The 21,964-nt window shown below is 40.9% G+C and overlaps 2 protein-coding genes across 2 annotated transcripts; one reads left to right on the plus strand and one right to left on the minus strand.

Moving 5' to 3' along the window:
- The first annotated feature begins 5,071 nt into the window (after positions 1-5,071).
- cnpy2 (canopy FGF signaling regulator 2) lies at positions 5,072-9,455 on the plus strand. Its single transcript, XM_071910866.2, has 5 exons — positions 5,072-5,403; positions 5,498-5,613; positions 6,516-6,713; positions 7,118-7,214; positions 7,367-9,455. Exons 1-5 carry the CDS (start codon positions 5,115-5,117, stop codon positions 7,408-7,410), a joined length of 744 nt encoding a protein of 247 aa, XP_071766967.2. The 5' UTR covers positions 5,072-5,114; the 3' UTR covers positions 7,411-9,455.
- A 9,681-nt stretch (positions 9,456-19,136) lies between these two features.
- On the minus strand, positions 19,137-20,972 carry LOC139920857 (EEF1A lysine methyltransferase 3-like). Its single transcript, XM_071910947.2, has 3 exons — positions 20,788-20,972; positions 20,486-20,597; positions 19,137-19,770 (listed from the first exon to the last, which is right to left on the minus strand). The coding sequence occupies exons 1-3, from the start codon at positions 20,947-20,949 to the stop codon at positions 19,373-19,375; spliced, it is 672 nt and encodes a 223-aa protein (XP_071767048.1). The 5' UTR covers positions 20,950-20,972; the 3' UTR covers positions 19,137-19,372.
- Between the last annotated feature and the right edge of the window lie 992 nt (positions 20,973-21,964).

Here is a 21,964-nt window from a genome sequence, read left to right on the forward strand (position 1 = left end):
ACAGCCGAGTCCTAAGTTCAGACACAGTTAGTTGTTCTCAGCTACTGTTGCCCCAGAGCTCTGGACCTCCAACATGGCCACCAGTGGAGAGCCCTCTATTGAGTTTCTTTTTCTTTTCTTTTTTTTTAAACGTTAACATTTTTTTGGCTCACCTGGCATGACAAAAAGTCAGTAGTCATATTTTCCATTTTGAGATGGTACAGTTTCTATTGTCTGCCTCAGTGGATCCCCACAGGGTCAGAACCATCATGTACCAAAAGCAGAAAAAAGGCCGTGCAGCTGCTATGATGGGTGCATCATCCACATTAAAGAGAAGTCAAAAACCAAAAGGTACAGCATGACCTTTACAATTTAAATGCCTTCGGTGGGGACCAAGTAGTTTCCAGCTGCAATTTTAATATTAAGATAGTCAGAGGTCCTTCATTGTAATGTTTTATATTAAAATAGAATATAAAGTGATTTAGAACATCTAGATTTAAATTAAATTCATATAATATGATCATATATAATATATTGCATATAATATATATTATATATTATTGTTAAATCTACAAGGTATTTATATGTGATAAGTCACACTTTTCCTGTGTTTTATACTTTGAGACAGTTATGTGTCATTTCCAGAGAAATTGTGTCATCTTTGTCTTTGTGTACAGTTATGCAATATTTTAGAATATAGGAATTTTGCGTACTTGTAAAAAAGGCCTGTGCACTCTTTGTATTTAAAAGTCTTTTGAAGACTGGTCATATACATGAAAGAGAATTGTAAATTAATATATTAAGCTGCATTTTTCAACATATGTATTTCCCATTGGATAAATTCATGTATTTTCAGTAGTGGACAATGTGAGTGGACAATGCTGAACACAGCAGTGTGAGTGTCATTAGCCCAGTGCTCGTCAGCTTCTGGGGACTGGCCACAGACATCTGATTGGTTAGTTCTCAGACAATGCCGCTGGCAAGGTTATTATAGTTTGATTTTTTCTAATACTCTGTAGTTTATTTTTGAAATTGAATTTCCATCTCAGGTAAGCGTAGTTCAGTTCTTTTTAAGATGGCATTTACTAATTTATGTTTATATTTTTCATTAATGCTAGTTATTTTTAGTTTCTATTTAGTTTTAGTTGAAGCTTATTCTACAAAGTTTTTAAAGCATACATTTTAATATCAGTTTAGTTTCAGATTTTTAGGGATTCTGCTCAGCAGATTGCCTTCTTTTGGATGAAGCCAAATGTACACACAAGTGTGTGTGCCGCAGTGCACTCTGCTATGGGAAGATATAGGATTTATGTCATTGTATTGACTGTGGAGTTTAGCCAAAGTTGGCCATTGACATTGTGATGTAAACAACTTAGGTAACATGATAAATATTGAAGTATTGTTTTGTAAAGTATTGTATCATGGGTAACGGCAGGGGAAGGTGCCCATGTGATGTCCTGCAGATGATATTCCAGGGTCGACACCCTGGTGTTCATTTACCAGGAGTGCCGGGGGAGTTTGGAAAGTTTGGCTGTTTTCTTACTACATAGTTAACGTTTGAAACGTCAGGGTACTGAGAGTGAAATGTACTCTGCAACAAATTGTGGAAGACATTTATTAGCTTTGCAACACAGAGTGCTAATAATTATGACAACTGCCCCCAATTGTGAAGTTACTATAATACTTTGCAACATACATATCCTTTTGTGCACTTATGATTGGCTAATGAGTTGTGTAATGGGTACACTCTGCTAAGCCTGTAAAATGAACCAATCTTTATTGTCCTGGCCAAATACTGAACCACATTGAACATGTAGTCTAATTACTGTACAGACAACCACATTGCCTCCTATGCTCACCAATGTGCCTCATTTCTAGGATCTATAGGACACCCTTGCCAAATAGGGACACAAACTAATACAAGAGACTCAAATGGTTGTTGGTGGAAAAACTCAAGTACACTAGTGTAGTACATTCAGTAAAACAATCTAATTAGAATCATGATGAGATCATTTGTGAAACTGCAGAAACTGGAAATGGAGATCAGGATGACATACCACATCCAAAGGTAGAAGGTCTGCCTGACTTCTGAAAGTCACAAAACAGATTAACATGACGGTCTTCCAGACTCATCAGCTGCACTCCATCCTCACATCACAGTCCTTACAGGAGGGGATTCCTATGGGAAGTTAGTAAAACCATGAACAGGATACACAGATAATGAAGTAAGTGTGAAGTGTGCATGGCTCAATGCACACTTCAATGCAAGGTAAATAAATATATGGTTAATTCTCGCAGGATAATGAAACTTGAGTCAGTACCCTAATGTTCCATTAATAATTGGATTAATATCCCAATTAGAATAAAACTGCCTCATGTTAACCACATGAGGCAGTTTTATACAGCTTTGATGCTCCGTTCAGTAGGACAGCATAAACAGCTTCTGTGTATGTTCGTCCACATAGAGTGACGTCAACACGTTTCTGGGAAAGTCAATAACATTCTTCTCAACATTTATTCAGATTACATGCCTTGGTGTGTGTAAACCCATACATGATCAGTTATCCCATACCTGATCAGATAAACCCATACCTGATCAGATAAACCCATACCTGATCAGATAAACCCATACCTGATCAGATAAACTCATACCTGATCAGATAAACCCATACCTGATCAGATAAACCCATACCTGATCAGATAAACTCATACCTGATCAGATAAACCCATACCTGATCAGATAAACCCATACCTGATCAGATAAACTCATACCTGATCAGATAAACCCATACCTGATCAGATAAACCCATACCTGATCAGATCTCTTCATTCACTGTTCATGTTAACAGCTCGTTCAGAATCTTCATTTGGAAGGAATTCCCTCAGGAAGATAAAATATTCTTATTTAACCGATATGTTCTGCATTTTCCATCATCGCTCACAAGATCTATAGTTACCTTGGGAAATGTATATGTGCACGTATTTTTCATTCCACTGGGGAAAAGCAAGTAACTATTAACCCGTTACCAATTCCAGTTTTAATGTTATTAATTTGTTAAGTGAAATGACAAGCCATACCAAATAAAATCCAAATATTTGTACATAAGACCATCATTTATTTTACTTTCACACCCCTCACTGCAAAAAATGTTACATAATTTTCACTATTTACGTACAAAATGAACAGCATTGTATTGGCAAAATAAACAGGCCAAGGTGAAAGTGGAAAAGTTGACATTTTAAGCTGCATGGTGAAACTTTTTCACATAACTTTTGGGATCATTGCAGAAAATTGATGCTCAGCAAATTATTTTATCTTGACTCATCAAGCTTATGCACTTAACTGTACTGATGGATAATTTTGGTTGAAGAACATATGACAGGCGTGCATCTTTGTGTGACCTGGCAGGATGCTCTGCCAAAAAATATAAATTGGCTTCCAGCAGAATCCATGGAGAACGTGGGAATCACCTCAGTTATACCAATATAAGTATTGATGACCACATCAGGCTATAATGCATTCCAACTTAAGCCTTCATTGTAGCATCATAATAACGCTTGTTTCAAGAAATTGTACTCTTTTTTTTTTTTTTTTAATGGAATTGAATCTTGTTTTAAGACATTTATTGAGAGAGAAACATTATAAAGTGTCTGAAATGGGGAACAGACTCTGAGAGCAGCTGAAAGGTGGAACTATCAAAGACTATTTTCTGGCCATGGCCAGACAAAGTTGTTTTGTATTGTGTTGTAAAATTAAATCATATGTGTTATATCTGATTTGATGAGATTGAACCCCATTGGGAGACTGTATAGAAGGGAGATTTTCTGCTTTTCTCTGTCATCAGATCTGTTCTTTTTGTCGGTCCTTTCTGTTTAATGTTTGGATATTGTTTTTATTGTTGAATAAAAATAAGTGAAATTACGTTTTTAAAATAATTTTGTCTCAAAAAAATTCTTTCTTGTTTCATTATTGTTCTTTATAACAATTTATGTTAGTCATAAAACAAGTGAAATTAAGATGACATTTGGAGTGCATGGAGCAAATTTACAAGACAGAGAAGAAAAGAGCAAGAAGTTCTGTATATCAAGTATAACAAGTCTAGTCTAGTCTTGTGGTGAAGTGAAGAAGAAAATTAGGAAATCAGTGTTACAAGGGGTGGGAATCTAGAAACTCTTCCCTGGGTTTATGTTTTCAAAGCATTATCAAATTTCAGATAAAAAAAGTTAAACCAGATATTGTTTTTACAGTATAGATATAAGTAGCCTATATATCCACAGAGCCTCATACAGTCAAAGGATTTAACAGAATCTATATATGACAGCAATCTACCCATTTTACAACAGAAAAGCAAATCTGGATTCTAACAGCACTCCAGCTGTAACCAAAGCACTGAAGGGTCCAACCTGATTACCCAACTTTACCTAACTTTTGGGGCACATTAGGGTTGATAAACAAATCCTGGTTCATTTACTGTTCCAAATGAATCAAGCTGAATGCTTCTCAGAGACACACACCGAGGCGGGACTGAGCAAAAAAATGTCCAGGTAGGATACAAACCCATCTCCTCCCCAGCAGGTGGAAAAACGATGTGCTCAAGTAAAAGTAAGAATTCATATTTAAAATTTACTCAGATATAAGAACACTAGTTGTATTATTTTTTTTTTAATAGATTATATATTTTATTGACTTGCTTTTAACCCTATTTACTATTTAATTACATTTTGTAACATTTTCTATCTTTTTATCTTGGGATGCCTTCTTGTTTTCACTTGTTGTTTTTTTCTATTTTATGTGTATGCTGTTTGCTTTTATTTGTTAAATCTTTTTTTTTTTTAAATCTATACAAATAAAGATTATTATTATTATTAGTAGTAGTAGTAGTAGTAGTAGTAGTAGTAGTAGTAGTAGGAAGAGGCTAGTAGTTTGACCCCTCAGCTGCAGGTGACCTGCCTGGCCGCCGGGGGGCGCGAGCTGTCTCGGTCCCGACTCATTCTGTCCAGCGTCTCCGTTGCCTACGTCACCACATTTTACCGAATGCGATGGAACAGCGTGTAAAGGCTTTCTCGTAGGGGTTGTTTCCACACAAAAAAACTGCCAGAAACCCGTAAGTTGAATGAAAAGTTTTACTAGTTGAATGTTGTTCTGTGGCTGCCGGGCGCAGACACGCTGCAGGTTTCAGATCTGTGGCTTCAGACGGACACGGATTATTGTAGCAAGCTTTCCTCTAAGGGAACCGGCAATAAGTGGGTCATACTCACTTGAATGTTGTTACTGTTCCTTGTGTGATGCGTCCTTACCTGAAATCTTTCAATTTAGACGCAAGATGAGGAAAGCCGCTGTCCTGCTGACAGCATGTGTGGCTCTTTGTCTCCTCGCGAGCCCGGCGCGAGCGGCCAGGCAGGGACAGGATATAAAATGCGGAGGTAAAGTCTTGATCTCTGCCTCTCTCTGCACCACACACACGGCGATCCGTTCAGCTTTTCAGCCCGTATGTGTCTCTCCCTCGGCTCTCCGCAGCATGCAGGGCGCTAGTAGATGAAATGGAGTGGGCGATCTCCCAGATAGATCCGAAGAAAATGATCCAGACCGGATCCTTCAGGATCAACCCTGACGGCAGCCAGTCCATCAGAGAGGTGAGGCTGCAGCAGAGCCACGTAGTAACAGACCTGCACCACACTCACACTGCAGCCTGCTTTGTTTAGATGAAGTCATGTTGGCTTGTTCTGTAGTTCTGCCAAAAAAAAAAAAAAAAAAGTAAACAATGTTTTTTATTGAATTTTCACATATATCATTACATATGGAAAATATATATAAAACAGAGCTATAGTTCTCACATCTTACTTATTTAGCAGGTAAAAAAAATAAACATACAAAATAAATGGATAAATAAGAGTAAATAAATATACAAAAGTTAAAGTAAAATCATCCAGCAATATAAAAGACTTTCAAGTTGACTATTCTCACCTTCACGAAATTCAAATACAATACCTCCAGCTATATCTGTCAGTCTCTCTAATGCAAGACAAGATGTCATCTCTTTTACCAATATGTGTACAGAAGGCACATCCACCTTTTTCCAAAAAAGAGCTATCATTCTCTTGGCCTGAAGAAGTCCAAAGTCCTGCAAATGTACTTTAAAGCGGGGTTTGGCTTTTACCATTATAATTTTACCAGTGGGGTGGGTTTCATATGGGGATGGGATGCTAAAAACTCAGTGTGAAATCACAACAACTAAAGGGAACACAAATGAACACAAATTAAGCTGTTGTAACCCATTCAGAGTCCCAAGCAAAGGAAAGACACTGCCCCAGACTAATAATAATGGGACGCTACCCATGGAGATCAATTAAGTATCTTTTATGGAAATAAAAGATATACAGTTTATCTAGCTTGACATTAATGTGGTTAGGATATTTCAGATTTTCATTTAATCAAAAGAAACCTCTTAGTGGTTTGCCCAGACGTTCATATGAAGGGAAAACCTTGTAACACATTCTCCTCAACCCTGCTTCTCTTCTGCCATTTCCCCCACCAGGTTCCTCTGGCCCGCTCGGAGGGCAACCTGCTGGAGCTGATGGAGAGTGTGTGTGAGCGGATGCAGGACTACGGGGAGCGTGCGGACCCTTCCACACACAGGAAGTCCTATGTGAGGGTCACGTCCCGGGGCGGTGAAGCCATGGACCTCACAGAGGCCAAGCTGGACTCTCGAGTTACATCCAGTTTGAAATATGCTGTGAGTGATGTTCAATTCATGCTTACAATTTTCAGAATGTCTTCCTAGAAAAGGAAGCTCATTAGTGTGTCTGTGTGTGTGTCTGTGTGTGTGTGTATATACAACTGACTAGTTTATTGACCCAACTGACATTACTGCATTCACTGCTAAATGCTGCTGTGCATTATCATACACACACACACACACACACCACTCCCTGACCAAAACATCCCCACACTGCTCCCGGAAATGTATAGTGTTTAGAAGACTGATAGTCAAACTGTTTGAACTATGGCATTTAAACAGGAAACAGGATGGACAAACCCGTCTTTATTACTGTCACAAGCAACCATTTTTCACAATGCATGCACACACATGTGTATGTGCATTTGGGTACTAACCCCCCCCCCCTCTCTACACTTTAGTGTGAGACCATTGCGGAGCAGAATGAAGATGAAATCATTGAATTCTTCTCCCATGAGACAGATAATGTCAAAGACAAACTTTGCAGTAAGAGGACAGGTACGTACACAGCAGCCCTTTGTCGTGAACCGTATGACTGAAGCTTGTTGTTTAAAATGTCAAGTTATACACCGTGCAATGGATCTAGAATCTGGATCTGTTGCAGTAACCGAGTTGTAATTCACTGTTTTCATGTCATGTATGTTCTGCAGACCTCTGTGACCACGCTCTGAAAATGCCACATGACGAACTTTGATGTCTTCCTGCCTGTCTGGCTGCCGTCTCCCCCCAGCTGAAATGGGGCTGCTGGGTATTGTAGTATTGAGTTGTCACTTATCACAGTTTTACGCCATGGCAGTGGTGTATGAAGGTATTTATGTTACAAAACCCAAGAGTCTCAAGTAAGAAAGTGAAAATCCACCTGAAAATTAAATTCATGTTATTCCTGTGGTCATGAAGAATTAAGCTCAGATTCATGCATGTGAAAAAGTCTCTCCCAAAACTAGAAAAGATGGTGCTAATAGATGCTAATCTGTGATATTATCAATAGACACTGTGTGTTGTGTCACTTGATGTCAAATTAGATTTGTGGTTCTAGCTTTAGTAGAGAGTTTTTAATGTTCACCATTATTTATTGAACGGTCCAAGATCACAGCAATAACCAATGCAAATTCTATTTTAGGGTGCAGTTTTCCTTTTGGTAAAAGGAAAGTCGACAATTTAAAATCCTACTTAGCTAAAACTATTACAACAACTATTACTACAAGAACTGACTATTCCACTTTAGAATCATCAAAGCAAAAAAATGTCATAAAACAGAATTTACATATTTTTACAATGTGAGACAATCAGTATTTGTGAATATGAAGAACTCCCTCCAAAAAGTAGAAACTAAAGAACTGGGGCTGTATTGTATGATGTCATGAGGAGCTTGCTTCCTTGACGGTGAACTCGTCACTAGGTGAACTCGACACTAGGTGAACTCGACACTAGGTGAACTCGACACTAGGTGAACTCGACACTAGGTGAACTCGACACTAGGTTGACACAAAACGTGCCTTTATCCCAGAGCAAATGGCACCTTAGGTAATGCCACTCTTTTTTTTCAGAGGCGCATTCCCATTCACCGTCAATGGAGGAGCCTCAGTATTGCTCTTGATGACATCGTCGTCGTTTTGTTTTTCTAGCATTGGGATGGACCAATTCAAGTTTGTAACTCTAGACTGAACTTCCCAAGATCATAGGTACAGCTTGTTTTAGACTGAATTTTCCTTTAACTACGTGGGGTTAAGCAAAACGGTCCAACAGTGTCGCTTGCTCTGATTGGTTGACTGGTTTGAATTTGGAAATATCTCAATTTTTATGAACTGATCACATGGTCAACATTTTTCACCAGACAAACTTGTAATTGCATATTCATTGTTATCTGTAGTGGAGTAAAACTTAAGCACAATATTGCTTCCACATGTGTTAGAAGTCAGAAGAAGAAGAAGTTGGTTAAAACTGAAACACTAAGTAATGTTAAACTGTGCACAAAATGTCATTTAATGCCATCCACTGCCTTGTGAGAAACCTTCATTTGAAATGAACTTTGTGGCTTCCAGTGCCTCCAAATTGAATTTGAAACACTCCCAAGAAACTTTCATTTTGTCTGTTTAATTTATATATCATTGTGACACTGATACATAAACTGTGATGCAATCAACAGGGATTTCAAAGTAAATGAAGCCTGACACAAAAAACTGACTTATAAATGGGCTCAAGTGAAACAAAGTATCATGATACCATGCCACAAAGTACAGAACAGTTTTGTTTATTAATATTAAATAGTCCCAGCTACAGAAGCAGGCTAGTAGCTCAAACTGGCAAATCCACTCTCTTGCTACTTTGCCCTGGACATTAAGTTTGCATCTTATTTTCATTAAATGCTATCAGCACAAGCTGCAGTCCCACAAGGATCATGCATTTTGATACTTAGGACAATATTCCACATTCTTGAGTATCAAAGGTATGGTAAAGGTTTGGTGTCTTGATACTTTGGTGAGGTTGAAGTATCATGCAGCCCCACTAGAGTGTGTTGTAGTCCACCATCTGAACATTATCTCTGTTATGAGAATCCAGATGAAAGTACTGTGGGATTGTAGGCCTACACCGTTGGAAAATCCTCATGCTGTACTGTTGATGTGGAAAGGTCAAGAGTCATTTTGCAATCATTTGTTTTACAATGTGTGAAAAAGATTGACATATTGTCTCGTGAATATCCTCCTGAAACTTTCATTTTTAAAATAAATTTTGTAAGGTTTCTGCATCTGTTTTGTCTTACATCAGTAGAAATATATTTGTACTTTCTAAATGAATATCACTCACTCACACAGAGCGGCATTGTGTGTTTTAATTCTTGCACTTTTTTTTTAAATAAAAAAAAAAAAAAGACAGTTATGATGGATCCCTATACTGTATGTACAACCAGTTAAGGCTCCACCTAAATATTTAATAGGTGAAGGTAATGAATTGGTGGGGTTTTGCAAGATTTTTCATATCCTGATGTTGCTATTAAAGTGTCCCATTTTGATTGACTTTTTAATCCTGGCAAAGTATTTGGAAGAGAAGATGAGGAAGAAAAAAAAAGATGATGTCAAGTAAGCAGCATTGTAATAGCGGACTCTTCCATATGAAAAAATCCAACAACTTTAATATTGGAAATCTCTGCTTGCAGTTATAAATCCAGTGCCAATGTGGCTATAGATGTTTTTGAATCACTTAACAAATTAAATATTAGGGAAATAGTTACTTTTTGTGATTCAGCTAACTGATAATCATCATGGATGGAGAGATTAGGCACTTTGATGTCTGATTTTCTGAGGAGAAAGACCATCAACCCCCAACTCCCTATAGCCTTCTCCACTCATTTGATAAGATTCATTTTTAGAATAATGGACAGTTAACAAAAGAGATCATATTAAAAAGTTGGCTGTAATTTGTCTCAATATTGCTTATATGATTATCAATGGGAAATTGATACATTTGGGAGTTAAATATTTTACTTTGGGCCTTGAATCCATGTTTTAGGATATAGTAAGAGCTGTACAACAATATTTTGTTATCCACCATATTATTTTTATTTAAGATACTTATGGTACAGAAGAATGGCTTGATTTTGCCAGAAAAATCACCACATCATTAAATCACACCAACTAAACACATCTTTTATTACATCTGTTCCATGTAATGTCACAACTGAGTAATATTTGAAAAACTATACTCTGTAATAGCAGATTAAGAGAGATTAAAATGTATGACTAGACCTGCTTTACAAATAGTAGTCTTGTAAAATAGCTTTGACTTGATTTGGATATTTTAGATGATGCACAATTCACAGTCCTACATGTCTATAAAAACAGTAAATCCAGCTCTAAGAATAAACAGAAAGTGAAAACGGCATTAGACTCTGTTACAATGGCAGTATTCCAAAAAATGATTGAGAGAATGAAATCCCTTCATTCACTATGAGTTAAATTACAAGTTTAGATAGTACATTGTTATTACATGTTTCGTTATTGTCACCTTTGGCCAAATCAGTATGATGGACAAATATTGGACCAGCAGAAGTGATTTGGGCAATGAATTAGGTTTTCAACTCCTCAGAGATTTCTGTTTCCTTGGTTTCTGTCTTATAATATTCTCTTCCTCAACCAGGCACACCTCACTCTGACAAGACTCATTCGTGTCTCTCTCATCCTCTCCTCCTTCTTCTTCAACTACAGTGTCATCCTTTACTTTCTCACAGCAACTCAATCTCTCTTCTTCAGCCACGTGAAGTTCCCCATCACAAGCTGTCTTGTTTTCTTTCTCATTCTCTGTCTCTGTCTTGCTTTCTGTCGCAGCATCAGCTGTCGTTTCCTCAACCCCGCCTTCAGCTGCGACAATAATGGTGTCCCCAGAGCCGTGGCTGTTTGTGCTGCTGCAGGACAGTGTGTCTTCTTCAAGACGTCCGCATAGCTCTTCTTGACATTTATCCTGCTGTGTTTGTCCCATCTCTATGTCCTCAGCACTTTTTTCCTTTGGAACCTCTAGTTGCCCTGGTTCATCCAAGATGAGCTTTTCTCCAGTTTTACTGCTGCTGTCAGTTGGGGAAGACACGGTTGCCTCTTGAAGTCCCTCACTACAATGAAACATTACATCCTCTGATTTCAAATCCACCACCACATTCAGCGAAACGGAGTCCTCTCCTACACTCTCTGGATCCCACAACTCGCTCACTTCCTCCTCTTCATTCTCTGAGTCAGGTGCTGTATGTTTCCTAATGCGATTTACCGCATCCCACAGGGACTTAGGATATTGGGACTCTTCTGTGTGATTAGCCGATAGGGGGAAACCAGGGGAAACACTTCCACTTCCTTCTTGAGGAGGAGTAGAGCTGGAGGGCGAGAGCGGGGCTGATTCAGAGGGAGGGGGAGGCGGGAATTGAAGGGATGGTTTGTGAGAGTCCGGATGAGGAGCGGGGGAGGTTTCTGTGATGCCAGAGAGAAGGGTTTCAGGATGAAGAGCAGTGTCAGCTGAAGGACAGAGTGAAGGCATCTCCGGATGAGGAACAGGCTCTGTGTTCGGATGAGGAACTGGCTCTGTGTTCGACTCGTTTGATTCATGTGGCAGAGAAGGAAGCTGGGAGGGTGACAGCATGACATCCAAAGCAAAGGGAGACATTTCACAATGTGGTGTGTCTGAGGGTGGGTGTGGAGCAGAATTTGAAATGTCAGTGGGTGATTCATTATCCTGCAAAATGCTGGCCTCTATTTGAAATTGACAGTCAGTAGAATGATCTTTGGCTATGTTCGATGCTTGTTCCCAAAGGCCCGTAAGTTCGTCATTGGCTTCTTTTGGTAATTGCTCTTGAGTGTCATTACTCTCTTTTACACAAACAGCATCCTCAGCTTGGACAAATTCTCCTTGTTGCTGTGGCACCGGCTCCTTTGTCATGTCTTTGGAGAGCTGCTCAATGGTATCACTGATCTCATTGTCTGTCAGCTGTGATGTTTCAGTTTCCCCATTCTGGTCCTCAACACATGGTTCAACATTGGACATTTCATCTTCAGTTTGACTTGGTAAATCGAGACACTGGGGACTTGGGGAGCGGTCTTGGTGCAGAGAAGAGCTACGGGATGAGAGTGCAGCTGATTCAGGGGGAAGGGGAGATGGCAATTGTAGGGGTGGTGTGTGAGATTCCAGATGAGGAAAGGCTGAAGTTTCTGAGATGGCAGAGAGAGGGGTTTCAGGATGAGGAGCTAGGTTTGCTGATGAAGGGAGTGAATCCAACTCAGGTTGAGGACCTTCTTCTGTGTTTGACTCAGGAACATGTGACAGAGATGTAAGATGTGAGGGTGAGAGCATGACATCAACAGCAGAGGGAGACACTTCACTGTCTGGTGAGTCTGAGGTTGGGTGCAGAGAGGAATTAGAAATGTCACCGGGTGGTTCAGTATCCTGCAAAACATCTATTTGAGTTTGGCAGTCAGTAGCATTTTCTTTGGATATATTAGAGGTCTCTTCCAAAATGTCTGTAAGATCCTCGCTGGTTTCTTTTAGTAATTGCTCTTGAGTGTCATTACTCTCTTTTACACAAGCAGCATCCTCTGCTTGGCCAAACTCTGAATGTTTCTCTGTCACTAGCTCCTCTGTCACATCTTTGGAGAAGGGCTCAATGGGATCACTGATCTCATTGTCTGTCAGCCGTGGTGTTTCAGCCTCCTCATCCTGGTCCTTCACACAAGTATCAACAGTAGACATTTCATCTTCAGTTTGACCTGGTAAATCGAGACACTGGGGACTTGGGGAACGGTCCTGAGGCGGAGAAGAGCTACGGGATAAGAGTGCAGCTGATTCAGGGGGAAGGAGAGATGGCTGTTGCAGGGGTGGTGTGTGAGATTCCAGATGAGGAAAGGGTGAAGTTTCTGAGATGAGAGGGGTTTCAAGATGAGGAACTAGGTAAGCTAATGAAGGGAGCGAGTCCAACTCAGGTTCAGGACCTTCTTCTGTGTTTGACTCAGGAACATGCGACAGAGATGTAAGATGGGAGGGTGAGAGCATGACATCAAGAGCAGAGGTAGGTCCTGCGTAATCTAGGGAGTCTGAAGGTGAGTGCAGAGAAAAATGAGAAAGGTCTGCGGGTGGGCTGAGACACTGAGAGGGATCTTGAGGGTCGGCATCTTTATCATCAGGTTGATTGTTTTCTTCCTGTTCAATTCTGACTTCTTCATTATTGGATTCTAACAGAGGCTCTTGAGTCATTTCAATTTCCTGTAAAGATTTGGCGTCTGTTTCAGGTTGGCAGTCAATAGCATTCCCTTCGGATATATTAGCTGTCTGTTCCTGAAGACCTGCAAAATCCTCACTACCTTCATTTTCTAACTGATCTTGAGTGTCATCACTCTCTTTCAAACAAGCAGCAACCTCAGCTTGGCCAAATTCTCCTTGTTGTTGTGGCACTGGCTCCCCTGTCATGTCTTCTGAGAGGTGCTCAATGGCATCACTGATCTCATTATCTTTCAGCTGCGGTGATTCAGCCTCCTCATCCTGGTCCTCAACACATGAGTCTGATAAGGATACATCTTCAGTTTGTTGCTCAGCGACAGACTCAAGCAGAGGGATCCCTAGGATTCTTTCAGCCCGCTCCTCCATGGTCTCCCTTTCAGAAACTGAAAGTGAGGGCAAGCAGGGGACAGAGATTGGACTTTCTTCGTTAGTCTGTAGAAGTTCTTCTGCCTCTGCCTCCATGAGATCTGATTCCAATTCAGTGTCAGGCCTTTCATTCATCGGCAAGGGGTTTATCTGGGTTTCTGTGTTTTGGTCAGTTGTCACATCCTGATTGATTTGGTCATTTGATTGGATAGATTCAGAAGGAGGGGTCAATTGATTATCAAGAGGACTGTGTTCAGTGTACGGTGAGGAGCACAAGTAGTGAACATGCTCTTTCTTAGGCGATGGAATCAGCTCCATTCTGACTACGACGCAGGTTGTGTCAATAACCAGAAGACCGCTGCTGTCCTCAGATTCTGTGTCGTTCTTGATCTCTAATCTCCTAACTTCGATGTCAATGGGATGACCGCCAATTTTCGGACTATTCTCTCTGTTGGGCAGACCCCCTGATTCGCCCCCCTCACTGTTCGCTTTCAAACAGCCAGGGGAGGAACTCTCCATTTCAACCCTGCCTGTGAAACTAGGCTGCCTCCACAAGGGGTATTTGGCTGTTACAGGAGGCACTGGCTGAGCAACTTGTCTCCTGAATGCAGGATCTGTATCATCTGTCGGTGTCCCGTTCTCTTTGGCTTTGAGATTTCTGGGACTAGAGGGCTGGACAGGGGAACTTGACTTCTCTGTGAGTGTTTGCGCTCTGAAGTCCACTTCATCTGCAAGCTTGTGTATTTGGTTAATGTCATTACAGTCCCTCAGGCCGCTAGAAACCTCTCCTAATTCTATGCTTTGAATATTTGTTTGTGGGGTGTAAAGTGGCAAAGATGAGGTTTCTGTCGAGCCACTTATTCGAGACACCAGGCAAAATATAGTCTTCCCGCTCGTCTTTTTATTAGATTTGAATTTCCTTCCTTCAATGACCTTTGAGGATATGTCCTCATTTATTTTTGTATTCTGATCTCCTTGTATTGTTGTTGGCTGTTGCGTGGATGATAGATAGTCAGGTTGCATCTGCATGTTCTGTGTATGGATAGGACTGTTTGTCCATAAAGCATCTGTTGCTGGTCTTTGATGCTTGTGTCCTTCAAACTCTGAGAAGGTGCTTTGCCTCCACTCCTCTTTTATAAAATCCTCCTTCTCTCTTCCCCTCTCATCCTGCAAATCTACAGAGACATCCTGATTTCTGAGTGTGGGCTGTGGACAGTATGTTTGTCTCTTACCTTCCTGCTCCCAACTGGTGGTGTATCTGTAACAGTGCTGCATTACAGGTGAACTTTTGTGTGGGCTATTATAAGGAGGAGGTGCGATATAGCCAGGGGGTTGGCTAAACATCCTCCTTTGGTAGCATGTCTTTTCCTTGGTGTCTGACATGTAGCTTGTATCAGGGACAGGTGGTTGTGGCGGATAATGAGTCATAGTTTGCTGTCGGCCCCCTCTATCCCACTGTCCTAATTCTCTGTTTGCAGATAATCTGGTTTGATGCAGTGCTGCCACTCGAGGATCTGTTGCGCTCCTGCTGTCCCTCTCCAGAGTCCTGTTGCTCTCCGGCAGCCCCGGGGGAGCCCCCCTCAACTCCACCTCCATACGCCTCCTCCTTGGAAGTGAATGGCTATAGCGAGCTGCCCATGCCTCTAACTCCCGATAGCTGCTGTCGCTCAGACTCCTCTTGGAAACTTCCCTTCTGTAGCGGACAGGACTGCAGGGCTCCCACCTCCTCTGCCATCCCTCCCTCAGCATTCCTCTCTCACTTTCCCTCGCTGCTCGGTGAGCTCCTCCTGCCAGCCACTCTCTTCCTCTGTTTTCTTGAGGTGGGTATTCTCCATAGTCCTGGGGCTGTTGAGCTTGACTGTCCAGAATAAAAGGGAAGTGAGAAGTAGGGTTTGTTAGTTCTGGGTCCGTCCAGTTGGTGTAGTCCTGTAGAGCCCCTCCCGTTCTGGATCGTGGTACAGTCCAGCAGCTGGACTCCCTGCCTTGATCTTGCTGCTCACAAACATATAATGGATAATGTGCTGCCTGATGTTTGTCATGATAGCTGTGGGTAAAATGGCGGAAAGATAATAATATGTTTATCAAATAGTCAAATAGGAATATACAATTTCAGTCAAGCTATCTTTCACATCACAGTTTATTTAAAGATATGCAATTAGGAAATCTTTCCATGATAAATGGTTCTCTTTTTGTGAGAACTTTCTGCTTTTTGCCTTACAAGCACAGCAAAATGGAAACAAACATCTATGTGAATAGGTTGCCAACCACCGAACAGCCCTAGCAGACAAACAGAATATATTGACTGAAACAGATTTTATAATGCTGAACTCACACGTGTGAACAGTTTCGTCCAGGAACGGTACCAAATTTGGCATATACAGGCGATTGACCCTGATTCTCAGCCCAGAACTCCATCACTTGGTCTGGCACACAGTTCTGAAACATGAAGGAAAAAAGGAGTACATGCTTTTTGTGTCTTTCTATTAGCTATTCTATGCATTTTATTAAAAAGAAATGACAAAAATGACTGGAAGAGTACATTGTAGATTCCCTAAATAGAAAACACTTTTTAAAATATTTCACCAGTAACTAACACTCAACTTAGTTATACATTTTGCTAAATATTGCTATACAAATTTAGAAACAGATACATGCATGCAATGTTTATAACATACCTTCAATTGCTATTTTCAGGTTATCGTCCTTGCTGCTCATGAGGTCTCATGAGGTCTAGCGAGGTCCAAACAGGACAACTTGTTTTAAAACGACAATGTTTTCCAGTCCCCCTCCCACTCCACTTGCACTACGTACTCTCACTCCCCTGTCACTGTAAGGCCGTCCTCCTCTCATCCAAAGCCAACTTGCCCAGTCAAAATGCCACAGAGGAATTCTTCAATCAATTCTTTAAACAATACTAGTCTTGTAGCTACATCATTCCCCTCTATGGTCATACAACACCATGCAGATGGCAGAATGGGAATCATAATTTACCACACCATGTATAAAACTGGAACATGGATTTAGATCTTCAGCAGAAAAGCCAAATGTGACACAGCAGTTAAAAAAACCTCTCAAATACTTGCCAATTAACAAGACAATTGCTTCAGGTGACAAAGGCTTTTTGGCAAGAATTTATTGATTGATAATTAGAGAGTCTGGTAATTAGAGAGTACAATATTTAATACCCAAATAAATAACAGCTCACACAGCTGCACACACTGTTGAAATACTACTTCAAGGTTATAACCAAAGAACATAAAACCATTTTCAAGAAAACAAATTATGTTTAAACTGTAAATTACAATGGCTGTTTTTTAACCGGATGTTTTCTTGTCCATGCAAAAGATGACAGGAGTAGAATCTCCAGTCAACATCCAGTCAGTCAGCATCACCACCTCCTAGCGACATACATTTTTCATAACTTTGCCCAAATGATGATTAATATCAGTGAAATAAATAATATGCACTTTGCATGACACTTTCTGGTGGGAGGGCTGGACTTGGTGGGCAGCAGACTCTGCATGTAGATAGGGATCTGTTGTTTTGTCGGGTGAATTGTGGCAGAGGGAGAGCTGGGGAGTGGACGGGGCGTCTCCCTTTCTTTGAAACTCTCCAGCGTAACAAACAGGCTTTCCTTTTCTGAACAGAAACTCTGTACATCAGCAGACAGCAGGAGAGAGGGGATGAAGTACACAGACAGTGGGCTGGAGGCAGAGCAATCTGTTGATGTTGACAGAATTGCAGGGGATGGAATGATCTCTATCGCGATGATCGAACTCCCCAATCATTGTTTTGTATTTTAAAATTTTAATAAAAATAATTGTATTGCATATACCATGTAGAGGGTGGCTGCTGCCCTCCAACATGTCTGATGTTTTGCTCGTGTGTGTTGTATACACACGAGCAAAACACACAATACATACAAGCCAGAAAGTGAGAACACTTATCACAGCGACAGTATGAACTGATCAACATCAGGTCTGAGTGAAAATGAAGATTTCATGCTGCAAGGTTTAGTTTGTCATCAACTTCAACACAAAGATGTTTAAAAGAGGGCCCCCTCTCAGTGAAGGACCTTTTCATCAGAGTGGGCTGGTACCATCTCAGTTAAAAGCTTGTGATCATGTCCTTTATTTTCTTGACACTAATCTCAAGGTAATTCTGTTCACACCACTTTGTAAAGTGCTCAGTGTCTCTTGAGAAACCAAACAGATGTCTGACTCCGCTCAATCAGGCCAACTGCTGCTGTCGGCAGTGTTGTTGAAGAAACGATGGGCCTGATCAGTCACTCAACAGCCATTTGTGTACAATGTATAGAGCGGGGGGGAGCGAGGGGAGCGAGGAGAAAGTGTAGGAGGGAAGGGAGGAAGGGCAGAGAGGCTGCAGGTTGGTGATAATGTGAGGTAAGGCCAGTTTACAAGGGTTAGTCAGGAGGGTAATAGAGAAGGATCAACAGTGATGGTCTGAAATATGAGGTTTAACAGAGTGGAGGTGGAGCAGGCTCTAGAGAAGACCACTGCCAGTTTTGTGAGTGGGTGGAGATGCAGAGACCCAAGGAAGAAAATTAATTAAACTTCTCTGTGCAAAAGGAACAGGTGTCCCATTTTCAGGACATTCACTGAGAAGGGTTACAAGCCCTGTCAAAATGACAGTCTTTCAGAAGTGATTGGTTGATTTTATTATCAAAGTAGCTCTGTGCTAATGCAAACTGTCTGTAGGTGTGTGGTGCATAATAACAGCCAAGGCTGAAGTGAACAGCAGTGTTTTCTGATATCGGCCACAAAGGTGCTTTAGTGCTGGTGTAAAGTCTCTAAGAGATATGCCCAGTTTGAATCATCAGTTTTATTGCCATTAAATCAAACTTCTCAACATTAGCCTGATAAAATAACGGCATTTAAGATACAATGTTTTTTTCTAGGTGATTATGGGTAATAGTTTACTGGAGCCTCAATGTGTCAATCATTTTTGTTTTGAAATGGAGGAGATTGGGATTTGTTATTTGCACTAGTAACAGCTACAATTTTCCACTTAGAAGCTGTTTAGGCAAGACAGGGTGAGCAAAAATACATTTATAAAGCAGAAAAAAATAATTTTCTTGGGTGGACAAATTGCCAACAAAAATCTACAAGTCAATATGTCTCCCACACTGTAGACACATTTTGAAGACACCTGTCAAATCAGCAGAATACTTAATTGATAATGAAAGACAAAGGTCACATCAAAAACTGTTTCTCTTGTAATCGCATTAGAAAATTTATTACAAAAAAAAAAAACTTCTTTACAAGTGGCAGTGGTAACAAGTGACAGAGGATGTTGAAGATTTCAAGTGACAGTCAACATATAATATCCATATAAATATATGAAATAAAAATGACACACCGTTGAGCTGTTGCCTCTGATAGCTGTGTATTCTGCAGCATCCATTCACTGCATCTTATGTAAATTCTCTTAAAAAAAAAGGCACCTAAGGAACCGGAGGCACAGCTGGTGATCTGTGATTACAAAAATGAATCCAAGTCGCAGCAGCCAGGTGAAGCAGGCTGTCACTGCTCTCTCCTCAGTGAAGCCTTGTAGATGTTAATGTTCTGCTTGGCGTCACGGTGCGCGAGCTCCACATGAAATCTACTTGGCAGGCTCTCTTCATAGAAACCGGGAGTCCCATGCTCTCTTCGCATCTTGGATGAAAGATACACCACGGCGCCGTTTTTGCACAGATGAACCAGCGTTTCCAGTAGACGCGGGTAAGTCTCTGAGAGGTAGACGATGTCCGCGCCCAGCACCAGATCCCAGTCTGAGGGGAAGCTGAGCTGGTCCTGACCCCAGGACAGAGGGAGGACGGCCGGAGGGACGGAGGGCCAACCGCTGGACGGCATGTTAGCAGAGACGTTGGTCTCAAGCTGTGGGACGGCCAGAGGAAGGTCTGTAAGGGTCACTTCTGCTCCTGAAACAAGATAGGTCAAGGTTATTTCAATGCATTAATATTGTCGAGTGTAACTGCTTTATGAACATTCTTGAAACTTGAAACTGAAGGTAAGCGAAAAAACAAAGACATGCATATCACATATATATATATATATATATATGATATACACCATGCACATTATTCAGGTGACCATTGTAAACTTAATTTTCCAGTTTAATATGACAGTGTTGAAGCCAACTGTCTGACAATAGTAGATGCCGTGGTAAAGTCAAGAGGGTTATATGATATCACAGCCACTGAAGGAGCAACAGCCTCCCTGCTCAGCTGAAATGCTGATGGTTTGCAGTGCCTCTGGTGGAGGGTAATGTCTGAAATGACTGGAAGTGTGGATGGAGCTACTGTATGGGCCTGTAACAGCCCATAGTGTAAATTAGAGTGTTTAAAAAAAATAATGCATTTTATTCTGATTATCAAAGCTATCTATGCTCTAAAATGAGGCCTAGTGATACTGTCAATGGTGAGATGCTGATGTTCTCATTTTGCATGGGTGAATTCAAATGAACTCATTCACGACTGACAGCCCAAGAGACCCAGAGTTTTAGTAAACAGAAGCGGACTTCCCATCTCTATCTATGATAGACAATACCAACAGGTTTACGAGGTCGCGAGACATGAACATAAACTTGAATGCATTCCTCACCAGTGCAGACAATCCTAAAAAAGAGCAACATACCCAGGCGCGCTGCCAAAATGCCAACAACACCAGTCCCAGCGCCAAGCTCTATGATGCGCTTTCCTCCCAAGTCCAGTGACTGCTCCTCGAAGTAACGACACAGATGTAAAGCCTGCGCGCGCGCACACACACACACACACACACACACACACACACACACACACACACACACACACACACACACACACACACACACGTGTTATCGTTAGAAAATCGTCAAAAACCCACATTTTCAAAGAACAGCGTACAGTATTTAAATAAATCAACAGGGAGTATGAACATTTTTGCTAAAGTAAGCTTACAGCGTCCCAGACAGGCGCAGCCACGCCGAGGTTGGCACTGAACACCTGGCTGATCTTCAGCTCCTGACCGATGAATTTATACACATTATCTTCAGAAAATGTATCGGCAAACAGACCGTCGTCAACAGGAAACAGGCCGTCTTCATCTCCACTACAAGCCATGGTGAAAATACTAAAACTATAACCAGTTAACTTACTTATCGTATCCAAGCGCTATACTGTCAATACTTCCATGTGTACAGCTCGGGTTTGCAGCAGCCAAACCGTTGGTTACGTTCCAGATCAAGTTAGGTTTAGCTTCATTTGGCAGTTTGGACATCACTCCTAACGTTATCTTCAGTAGTACTTAATCTAAATATTCTGGGAATGGAAAAAATATGTATATGTCGTAGCAAGGTAGGTGATGGAAACAGTTTAAGCTTTTATTTTTTATTTTTTGAAATACCTTTTTCTGTCCTCTCTGGCTTTAGTTCCTCTATATTAGTTGCAAATTAGTGCAAATGTGGGTCCTATTGAGACTAATAGTTTTAGCCTGCCACTTCAGTGTAAACAGTTCTACATTTAAACAAATATATAATTTCTCCTGTCTAATTCGGTGTTAAAATGGGGGCTTTTAATTTGAAATGGGAGTCTTCTTCCGGGTTAAGTGCAGATTAAGGTTCTGTTCCAGTCGCATCCGATATTATAAATCCTCCTTGCTGCACACTGGCTATGTAGTGGTGTAGTCCCAGTGGACAGCAGCCTCAACTGCAGCTGTAATGTACTTTTACATTGGATATTCATTTAGGCACTTACAGTTTAGGCATTTAGCTGATGCCGTTATCCAGAATGACAAAGGTAACAGCCCTAAATTCTTAGATCACCAAATGGCCAGCCTTTTCATCTACAGACATCAAATAAAAAACAGTAATGGTCAAGTGGCGGCATTCTATTCATATTCCTCCAAGTATAAAAGTACTGAATGAATGCTTATGTCACGTTATTTGGTAATATGATTGGTATTTATGTAAGACATGCAGTTTTTTGCCATCTGAGGTATGCAACAGATATGATGGGTCAGGTCAGATGCACCTCCAGGGCCAGGCTGACCACATGACTTCTGCTCTCTGTCAACACAGCAGCAGTGGGTGAGCTCAACATGTCTACTGATGAAGACAGGCTTCTTCTGTTCCAGGCC

This window comes from Centroberyx gerrardi, chromosome 5 (genome assembly GCF_048128805.1).
Source record: "Centroberyx gerrardi isolate f3 chromosome 5, fCenGer3.hap1.cur.20231027, whole genome shotgun sequence".
Lineage (NCBI taxonomy): Eukaryota > Metazoa > Chordata > Actinopteri > Beryciformes > Berycidae > Centroberyx > Centroberyx gerrardi.